The 11,595-nt window shown below is 41.7% G+C and overlaps 1 protein-coding gene across 3 annotated transcripts in view; it reads left to right on the forward strand.

The window, feature by feature from the left end:
* msrab (methionine sulfoxide reductase Ab) overlaps window positions 1-11,044 on the forward strand; it is a 40,984-nt gene extending 29,940 nt beyond the window's left edge. For all 3 annotated transcript variants that reach the window (XM_032499556.1, XM_032499557.1, XM_032499558.1), the window contains exon 6: window positions 9,507-11,044. In XM_032499556.1, the coding sequence (XP_032355447.1) occupies window positions 9,507-9,680 (174 nt within the window). In that variant the 3' untranslated portion in view covers window positions 9,681-11,044. The remainder of the gene's footprint in view (window positions 1-9,506) is intronic.
* The last annotated feature ends 551 nt before the right edge of the window (window positions 11,045-11,595 follow it).

An 11,595-nucleotide genomic window follows, 5' to 3' on the forward strand; every position in this document is an offset into this window, starting at 1 on the left:
ACACACACACACACACAGAGGTTTATAAGCCATGCACCTTTGCTGTCTTTACAAACATTAAACAGAAACATTTGTACAGGACATTAGCATGGGCTAGACAGTCACAGATAACTAAAAGCAAACAATACAGAAAATGCAAACTAGAATTACACGAACAATCAATGTGTGCAAGTGTAACTGTTGAGAAGGAATAGTTTGTATGCCTTTTTGAAATGTGTGATGGATGGTAGTGTTCTGATGTGATAGGGAATGTCATTACAAATTTTGGTGTATGTATAAAAAACGGATTTCTGACCATAGTTGTTTTTGCATGTGGCGAGTGGAATGAATGCCTGTGAGAGTGACCTAGTGAGGCGTGCTGGTCTCATGTTGTGTGTCGGGGAGAAGGGCAGCAAGTGCTGGTGAAGTTCCATTTTGAATCTGAAAATATAATGTAATAGCGTGGTTGTCTGTGTAGTTCTGGTAAGTCAGAGCATTTGAGCGTGTGAATACAATGCAACGGTGAGACCACTTTGGAAGATTACTGTGGCTCTTGAGACCTTGATTGCAGAGTTGTGCTATTGGTTCAGTAATTTCCTTAGTGTTAAGAGACCAGTTGACCAGAGAATTGATAGCATTTCTTTTATTTAGAAGCCTACTAATGCCCAGCTAAGACATGTAATAACTACACCATAAGCCCTTGAGTAAACGGTGTGAAAACCAACAAGGTTCAATGGGTTCATGTTACAACACAAAAAAGGCTATTATATCAAGCATTATCTTCTTGAAAACCTCCATGCCAGGGAAAGGCTGAGCACCTTAACCCAGTTTACAGCAGACACTCATTTACGAACATCCAGCGGAGAAACCGCACTCTGGCTCTTCCCTCCTTCTTTCTTGTTCTCCCCTTCTCTCTCCCCACCAACACTGCTGACACCACCGACTTGTCAACCCTTTCAGTGGCACCCCAGTTTCATCTGAGGGCCACTGGGACACATATCTTCTCAAAGCAGCTGACACACTCTCAACCAAAATGGCAGCTTTCTGCCCTGAAATGGTTGCCGTGCCGCATTGATGCTGAGTCTCAAGAACGCCCTGGATTGAAAATGGCATCTGTACAGAGAAAGGGCGTTCTGTGTGTATCCGTATGTGCACGTGAGGTTGTGTGTGACTGTGTTTTATCCTTAAAGGCCAATGCTCTTGTATCGGGGGAAGTGAGTGCTTGTTCGGTAGAGTGACAAGCGAGAGTGCGTGGAGGCGATCTAAGACGATCGGAGATAAGACAGGCATCACAAAATCCAGATTCCACCCCACTGCTAGCCCATGACTCATACACACTCGCATGTACGTACAGACACACAGAGACATACATTTGGCACATACACGCACAGTCCAATGAATAATTAACCCATACGAAGAGTCTCTTCTGCAGGGCTTTCAGTTTCAGTTTCTTAACTTCAGCATTTGGGGGGGGGGGGGGGGGGGAAGGAGAGTGAGGCAGAAAAGCTTGTTTAAGTGCGAGAGCAGCGAGGGGGAGGAGAGGGAGGGGAAAGGGAGGGGGAAGAGGAGAAGGGGGTTCTCTATAATGAAATTTGAAATTTGCAGAACATCAAAGGCTTCTGTAGCCAAGCCGCTGTGGCAGCAGAGAGGAGGAGTGCATCTCTTTCTCTCCCTCTGTCTCCCCCGTCTTTCTCTCGCTCTTTTCCCCTTCTTTCTTTCTCTCTATCCCTCCCTCTCTGCTAAAATGTGTCTCCCCAGAGCTGGGTAACGGGGGGTGGGGTTGAGTGGAGGGTGAGAGAGAAGGGATGGGAAGAGTTGATTAGGAGGAGAGTGCGGGGCGGTGGTGGGGGTGGGTTAGAGATGGGTTAGGGTTTGGAGTGAAAAATGGAAAAACGGGTGTGCGTGTTGCTTTTCTGTGTGTGTGTGTGTGTGTGTGTGTGTGTGTAAGAGATGAGTGTGTGCATGTATGAACAATAGGTTTTATTAAGCCAGCTTGAATATTGCGTGTGCGCGCACATGCGTGTGTGTGTAGGGCCTTGGAGGGGTGAGTGTGCCCTCTGATAAGGCATCCTAACTTAATGAGCTTGAAAGGGGGAAGCAGGGGGGTGCACAGGGTTCAGATGATGACTAAAAAAAAGGGGGATCGTTTGGGGCTAGAAGTCTAGAGGAGAAGCCTGGGGGTTGTTAAAACGGGGCGCAGCATCAGCAGGTTTCATAATCGGGCTTCACGTCTCTCATTTTGGAATGTCTTCAAAAGTAGATTTACCCTTTCAGCTATTCCCCAGCCCCCGCATTTTATAGTCAGTCTGTGCTTTACATGGAAATTGTTTTGCTTTGTACTAAAGTGATCGATCGCAAAGATGTAACCTGTTAATAGAAAATGATAAGAGGTATATTGTTCACAAATAACATTTTAATTGCCAGTAGGTAAATGCCCATCCCTCAGTGAGATTTTGATATTAAAATATTAAGGACGGTTTCAGCTGAAATCTTAAAAGGCAATCGCTTTTCACAAAAATGCAGGGATGATTTGCTTTTTTCCGTCTTCAGATGTTGAGATACTTGTTGTTTGCCCTGGGAAAATAAAACAACAACAACAAAACAACGTAGGAGCGCGCACCTCCTCGCTCCGAGACTGAAGTGTGTGCATCCTCTCACCCTCTCAAAATGTAGGAGTGTTGGCTTCCTCGCTCACAAAATGTAGGCGCGCTCGCTGAAGATTAGAGCCCAGCTAAAATGGATGCCTGACCCGCACGGAGAAAGAGAGATGAACAGAGCAGGGCAGTGGGAAAAAAAACTCTTCATCCTCTGTGCATACAGACTCACAGACTAAATGCACATGCTTTAACACACACACACACACACACACACACACACACACAGTGATGTACATGGATGTTTTACATATATGACATTTTACAGAACTTGGCAGGAACAAGAAGCATATTGTACTACTCTTTCATTATATCCTCTCTCCTCCAGACTGCTTTTCACCACCTCACTACAGTCTGTTTTCATTCTGTCAGCCTCTGGATAATCTCCCATGCTCTACTCCTTTACTTCCCTCAATCTTTCCCTGCGTGTCTCTGCACCATCACTGTGTCTTTTTCTTTCCCCGTCTGTCTTCCTTCTCCGTCGTCTCTCCATCACTCCCGCTCCATCTCTCTCCCTGAGGTCATCGAGGGCAAGCGGGGTGGCGCGGACTAGTCGATAAGTATCATGTCAGCATACTTCATGTATTTTCAGGCAGAACCACAGTCTATCTGTTACCAGCATTGTACCACAGAGTAGCTTTGCTTTCCGCAGTACTCAAAGTGTATTTACATTTTTAACATGTTGAAGGGCTTTGTGTGCTCCGAACGAAGTGAACGATACCTTGGTTCTAGGTCTGTGCAAATGACATCAAGAGTTTGCAGAAACATACAAACCATTTGTTGTCATTTGTCTTTACATTCTGAAAATGAAAAGTAACGAGGTACGTTTAAGCGCTTTATTTAAGTGCAGCTTTCTCTTTCTGAGGTACTTGCTCTTTATTGAAATATTTTTATTTCATTTCTACTTTATACTCCCCTACATTTCACGGGGAATCTTTTATTTTACTACACTTTTTGGCAGCTGTAGTCACTAGTTAAAGATCAATATTCTACATAAAATGTATATGATCAGCTAATGAAATATGCGGTATTATAGCAGTAGAAAAGTATTTAAAAGTAGTTTAAAATCAGCTTTATCTAGACCAGCTAAAATATTAAATTAATGCATTGACAATGATAATCCCAAATACTTCAATAACATAACACCTTTACAGGCATCATTTGATTCTCTGAGTACTATTGTAGTTATAAGAATGTAGGAATGTATTTTAACATCGAGGCTTTGCAAATTTGCTTGCAATGAAAGATCTTAACACTTCTTCCACTACTGCTAAATTATTCTATATATATTGTAAACCTTGTAAAACATGTATTGGCATGACATTTTTTGGCATTGCATTATTTACATTTTGGTTATAAAGATTGAAATGAGAACACCAAGAAAAATGAATAAAATGATGGAGAGTTGCCAGAGAAAGGGTAAATGGCAGTAACCACACACACCAGTAACAGGAGCGGAGTAAGGGATGATTACATAAATCGCAGAATTGAGGTCATATCCCTCCTCAAATGGCTTCACCATGAGTCATCTCGTGTCACAAACTCTATGTCAATGCGCGTCTTGTCCCCACCACTCTGCAGCCTTAGGCCTTCTGGGGCGGGGGGGGGGGCAGAGAGAGACAAGACAGTAGAGTAGGACAAGAGGAGAGAGTACATTTTCCTCATCCTCCTCCTCCTCCTCTTCTTGCTCCTCCACCTCCACCCTCTCTCGTGGGTGTCATGTCCTATTTGTATCCCGAGGCCGTCTCTCTGGCGATGGTGATGGCGAGAGGGGCTCTCTCGCTTGGCTGGAGAGCAGGGAGGACTTGGTAGCACGAAGCGTTGGTCTGTGCTCACATGGGAGGGAGAGAGGAAGTCAGCAATGGAGTCAGAAAGGAAGAGAGAGAGAGAGAGAGAGAGAGAGAGAGAGAGAGTGTGAGAGAGAGTGTGAGAGAGAGATATGCACCGTTCAGCCATGCCTTTGACAGGGGAGTCTTTCCGACAGGCGTGAAGAAAGGAAGGGCTGACTGGGCTGAGTGAGCGCACGCACACACACACACACACACGCACGCACACACACACACACATGCACGCACGCACGCACGCGCGCACACACACACACACATACACACACGCAAATGTTTTTGTCACTCAGGAGGACATTGCATTGACCATTGACTTACATTCATTTACATTACATTTAACCATAAACAGTACTTGCCTAATCCCAACCCTAACCATAATTAAAACCAAGTTTTGCCCCAAAATTGAAAGGTTTACCTTGTCGTCAAATAGGAGGCGAGACCCCATAATGTGGCTGTGTAATGGGATTTGTTATACAAATGTATGCACACACACACACCCAGACACACACACACTTATACACACACACACCCTGAACTATAACTAACGTGTCCTGGATTCATGGCCTTCTGTTTCAATCCTCACACACACTCACACATAAATACAATCGCATACACAAACACGGATGAACACATTTCTCTCCCTCTATGTAGCATCATTGGACATCATTATCACCAGCATCGAAAGGCTCAACTTGAGGACATCTCATTTGCGCTTCCTCTCTAGAATTTTTTCTCTTCCATCTCCAACGTTTTTTACAATCCACATGCTTCTCTCAATTCCTCTGCTGCAGTATGTGTGTGTGAGAGAGAGAGAGAGAGAGAGAGAGAAGCCACATAAGGTTATACACAGTGGCATGACGCTATGCATTCTGATTTATAGATCTAAAATGGCCGCCGTGTTGTGACTGCTGTAGAGGGCTGGATGGTGAGCGAGGGAGTCGTGCGTGGGTTTCAGGGCGGGGGTGTACGTTTGCTCGGAATAGCAGACCTTTTCTTGGACATTGTGTTCTCCTCACATGAAGCAGCCTCTGCCCTGAAGGGTTTGCTACTACAGTGGTTTGGTGATGATGACTGATTAATTAGGCCATGATGTACAAAGCTTCCTCGCTCATGTTGGCTGGTTTTCTACAATGCTGTTGGATTTAGGCAGGAAAAATGGGTTCTCCTGTGTCAGACTGCACACAGTGTGCATTTGAAAGGTAAATATGTACATGCTTGTGAGGTTGGGGTTGTGGCTGTAATTCGGTTTGTGGACGTTAGGTCCATCCTGCAGGGAGATTAGAGCCCTCACATTGTAGCGGCAATCACTGAGGAGTTAGAGGTCAGCCGCTGCCTCAGCCTCTCTGTGGGGCGCAGAGCTTTGATTTACTGACTACTGCATCCCCTCTGCCACACACACACACACACAAACACACACACACGCACACACACACACACACACACACACACACACACACACACACACACACACACACACACACACACACACACACACACACACACACACACACACACACACACACAGCTAGTGCCACACTGCCTCCATGTGGACACAAGTATACACTACCCTGCTGCCCTAACATTATTATTCCCTCTTATAATTAGTGGTGATGCTTTTTTTTAAACACACTGTCTTACTCTTACATGCACATTACAGATGACATAAAATTGCCAACTTGTTCTGTCCAAAATGAGAGTTTCTGTACTTTTGTTCAGCTTCATTTACACCATCAAGATGTGAAGCTACACATGGACCATATATGGCTTGATTTGGTTTTAACTCAGAAGTTAGAAAAGGCAAATGTTTCATATTTTGTATCATACTTGCAAATATAAGTGCGTAAAATGTAAATCAACTAATTGTAAATTATTCTCCAACAATTCTGATTATGGATTAGATTATCACCTCATATGAATGTTGAATATTTTCTGTTTTCAGATTCTTAACTCTGAGGAACTTAACATGGGTATTTGAAAAAATGCGGGCAAAAACCTAAAAGAAAAGTTGTGCGTTTATAATTTTGTTCAGTATAGTTACAGGTAAGCAAGAAATGAAGTTAGAACCTGAATACTTAAGTGGAAGATCATAACAATGCTGATGCTTCCATACATGTCACAAGGGGTCACTGAATGGTTTGATGAGTATGAAAACATTGTGAATAATATATTATTATTAGCAGTCATCAGCTCTCAACCCAGGTGAACACCAATGGGAGTTTCTGGAAGCTTGTGTTGATCTATTCTCTTACAATGACACTTTGATGGTTGTTCTTCTAAATTGTCGGCATATATGTATTTTATATTTAGATCTTTATTAATTGATTTATATGGCCACCTGTGGAAAGCAGAACAACCTGTAAACACAACAGTGACATGTTCTCATTCTATTAAGTTGCAGAGCAGCTAACCCAGCAGACACTGAACATTTTGATTAATTAGGAGTTCTTGGGCAACTGGAGAATGCAAGTCCTATTATTACGATCCGTTTTTTAGGAAATATCTGGCTTTTTAGCTGCTAAATGTTCTGCTTTGTTCACAAACATTGTCCATTTTCCATCTGGTGCTGAGCAGGTAGCACACAGGGGGTTTATCAGCACTTTCGCTCTGAAAAATAGTTGCCGGCTGTTGCTGGAAACGAGGTTAATGAGAGCAGTGAGAATGAACCAAAACGGTGACATTGCTGTCCATAAAACCAAAACATTGATGTACAATTCTGTGGATTCATCACTACGAGCAACACCTTTTACGTTACACACAACAAATGAGCCATTGACCATATAAAAAAAAATTAACTGCCATTGAATACATTTTTTATTATTGTACATAAAGGCCCTCATTTATCAACCTAAAGTAGAAAACAGGGCAGATACGGTATGAGCATAGCATATATTCTTGGTTTTGAAGCCTCGGCCAGTTTACAAAATGTTGAGACGTAAGCCGGCAAAGAAGCAGAACTTTTCAGAGGTGGAGATTGAAACGCTGACATATCAGGTTTATTTCCAAGGTGTGTACTGCTGTTTTGCAGCCTAAAAAACAGAATTGAAGGCTGTAGAAAAAAATGCAAAATGGAAAGAAATTACTAATGCGGTTAACAGTGTTGCTATAGTAAATCAGACTCCAGCTGAAGTTTATTTAATTTACACATCCTTGACATGTGTATGCTATAGTCCTAATAGTACTATATAGGCTTAAATTGCAATCGTTTAGGCCTACATGTAGGCGTACCTACTGTACATTTAAAGAAACACAGTAGCAGAGTTTAGGCAGTGTTTTTTATTTTAATTTTTCTTTTTTCTTTTTTTAACGGCAGAAAGAAATCGTTCACTTGTGACCATTAACAACACAAACGAAAACCTGAAGAATAAATTAAAAATTCTTGTACTGAATATCATTGCCAAAAATAACACTTTACCTTTTAAAAGCAAGGAATAATATCTTGTCTCCTTCGTGTAGCCCCCGATGTTGTGCAGAACTCCACAGGCTAAGACAATGTTGCAGACTTTTTCTGGCAAAATACTCTAAAACTTGCGTACAAGAGTTCAGACCAGAAGTGAGATTTTGTCGCAGCCTACGCTCACGTTTAAATTAAAAAATGCCGAGCTTTGCGTAGGAATCGATGTACCCCCATCCTACGCCTGTTTAAGGTCGTACGCACGTTTCATAAATGAGGACCATAAAGGGACAACTCCATTCTGGGACATGTCTCACAAGTCTTGACATAAAAAAGAAGCTGTGTCTTTCACTATATTTCACAAGTGAACATGAAGAGCATTACAGTTTAACAATGGAAATGTGGATGATCCTGCAGTCGTTTGAGAAGCTTTAATAAGACCTTTTGCTTTTTTCCGACCTTGAAAAATCCATCATAACCTCTTTGATTTCAACCTTACCACAGCCTCCATAAAGGGAGCAAACTGCCACTTTACGACGAATGAAGAATCCTTAAATTCTCCAGCAGGATCCACAACAGTATCGTGCAGAAGCTGATAAGAACACATTGAGCCAGGATTGGATTCATTTAGCTTCTGTTTCATGGTGCTTGCTGAACCCTGCCAATTGACGCCTCCATAAAGCAAAGCTCCTCAGTGCTGCACACGGTTCTGAAGTGTAGCGCTACATGCAAGCTACTTGTTGCCCACAGACACTCCCAGTGCACCCCGAACTTGTTGTTTTGTTAGCTCTCAGGAGCACTGATCTAGAGAGGGTTGAGTGCTTGTAATATTTAATAGAGAAAACCACTCCACCCAGCAGGTATTTCACATATTTGTCAGAGGTGTTTGGAGTGTGCATGTGTGTGTCTATGTGAGTGTGCTCTTTTTTTAGAGTGTTTGAAGCCTTTTCTCAAGGTGTTTAGAAAAGTGTAAGTATAAAAGTGTCTTAAGGAGTTCTCAAAGAGAGTGGATACTCTTTGATGCTTTGTCCCACAGAGAGAACCACAGAGGCAAGCGGCACTACTGAAAGAAAAATATGTTCCTTTCTTCTGTCACTCAATCACCCGGCTTTCTAGCCACGGAGCAAAACCTCTTTACTGTATTAGTGAGAGGTATTGAAAGTTCACATCCAATACACCACAGACTAGAACAACCATTTACAGAGGTGTGTTCATTTTGAGGAAGTTAGGGAAAACGGAGAAAGTAGTGCTGAAAGTATGTCATAACTGTGGTGATGGAAACCGAGCACATGAAGGTGCTGCATACTTGGAATGTTTTCCTCACAGATGGGTCTCTTTTACTGATAACCTGCAGTTGATCAAGGAGTCCAGTAGTTCTGCATCTCAGAATTTAAGTGAACACACCTCTTAAATCCAACCTCATAATGATTGTCATTCCACTGTGTGTAATATGCATAGAAAAATAGGTTAAAAAGTGTTTAATCTGTGAAGATTTTTAGCTGAACTACCTTAATTATACAGTTTATTTGGAATGCATTCTGCACTTCATCTGGCATTTTATTTTTCCCTCTGCTTATCTTTAGTTTCGGAAACTTGGAACTGTACAGTCACTATTGTGGGTTTGTATTTTGTGCCTAGGAGCTGGATAAAAAAGGCTACGGTCGCATCACCACAGAGATCCTGGAGGGGCAGTCGTTTTACTACGCAGAGGACTATCACCAGCAGTACCTGAAGAAGGTTCCTAATGGCTATTGTGGCCTCAAAGGCACTGGAGTCTCTTGTCCCATTGGAGCTGGAAAGGATGAACTGTGAGGGATTTGTGGTGAGAAAGAAAAGGATGAGAATTTATGACGGCTTTTAATTTGTCATTTGTTGTCCTTAATCTTTCCTTTTCAAAAGTATTTTACTAGTATTTTAGTAACATAACTTATTTGGCAGATTTTCAATAAAGGTTTTTTGTCTGCAATTATCTTAAACTCAGATTGGATGGGTCTTAAATATGTTTGTGTCGTGCCACCACAAAAATGCAGGAAATCTGTTCTGATTCTGCCTGGTCAAATTTTTTTTTCCCCGGTAGGCTATGCGCTGCGTTGTCGTCAAGACCCGCCCTTCAATAGCATATTGGCCAGGCCTTCATGCTTACGCAAGGTATTGTAGACCCATTTGTTCAGGTCCTATCCTTCACATTAACCACTCAAGGTCAAACACCTAACCCCAGCCAATCCAGATGCTTCGTAGGGCGGGTCTTGGCGTGGCCATAGTGGGAGTTGTAATTTTGCATACAGGTTAATAAAGCAATGATTGATTTCCACTTAACTCAGAAACATGGGGGGATGCAAGTTCAATTACAAATGCCTTGAATAAGCTTCGTTGGAATAGGCATTTTTGGCCAAGTATGTGTAAAAGGTTGCTCACAATGTACACAGAAATAGACATACAAATAAAACATGAATATTTCACTACTATGCAAACACAAACACACATATATATATATATATAGAGAGAGAGAGAGAGAGAGAGAGAGAGAGAGAGAAATTTGTAAAAAGTAAGAAAATAGTCCACACTGTAAGAAAACCTCCTCTGTATAGCACCTGTGAAACAAGGGAATTCAAATTGCTTTGCATAACTTGTTAAATGCACTAAATATATTGACGAAAAGGAAAAGGAAATAAATACATAAAAAGATAATTCCTCTTGAAGTTTTACTGCAGCTGTAGCAGCGTCTTGTTGGACTGCAGCAACCGTCAGCTTCCACGAGGTGTCAGTGTTTCTCAAAGAATACACTAGAGGCCCATCAGAGTGTTTTTATTGCATTCCCTTTAATGTGACAAATTGGAGCTAAGAAACCATGTAAACACTTTGTATTCCAAAGTTGGTTGACTAGAAGAAAATCAACCAACCTTAATAGGTTTACTATCCAGCAACCTTTTGGAGTTCATCTTAAAGCCAGATCACTACAAGACTCAGACTTTGGTAACAGTTCTTCAGATTTCTTAAATGCAGGTTTTAATATGGTCAGTAGCTTAGTAAAAGACAAACAAAATAATGGCTCTTTGAGTTTAATTCTTATTATTTTTATTTTACTGTGAATAACTGAATTTACGTTTATCAAGACAGACTAAATACTGCCTTTATTTTCTGTCTCACTTTGAAATAATAAAATGTATGTCATCCAACCTTTTGTTTATGTACCGTGCATGTGTGTATCGTTGTGTTCATGCATGCGTGAGTCTGCCCATGCAGCTAGCTATATATATTTTAAGGCTAAGCACTTTTTAGATAATTTCTCCCCTTTTTTGCCCTGTTTGAGAAGGGACCATACCAATGAGGGACTAATGGTTATGACTCAGTGTGACACACAAATACACCCATCAGATACCACTCATTCTGGATTGCAAAATGAGACTCATGTATGCAATATGATGCACACTTTGCTTAAACAATCATTCCACTCGCCGCAAACCCATGATTATGTTTACAAGTCATATTATATAATTACATATCAGAGAGAACAGACAAATTACTGAATTGTGTGCAGTACTTTTTTATAATTACACCTGAAGTCTATTTAAAAATAAAAATCACACTCATCTTTAGACTCCAAAAAACAGAGATAATATCTAGAAAAAGCTTTTTGGTCGACCGCAGCAGTGTGATTCACCCCGCTCTCGTATTTCCCCCTCCCTCTCTGCTGTATCTCTTTCTCTGTCTGTGTGTATGTGTCACA

This window comes from Etheostoma spectabile, chromosome 20 (genome assembly GCF_008692095.1).
Source record: "Etheostoma spectabile isolate EspeVRDwgs_2016 chromosome 20, UIUC_Espe_1.0, whole genome shotgun sequence".
Lineage (NCBI taxonomy): Eukaryota > Metazoa > Chordata > Actinopteri > Perciformes > Percidae > Etheostoma > Etheostoma spectabile.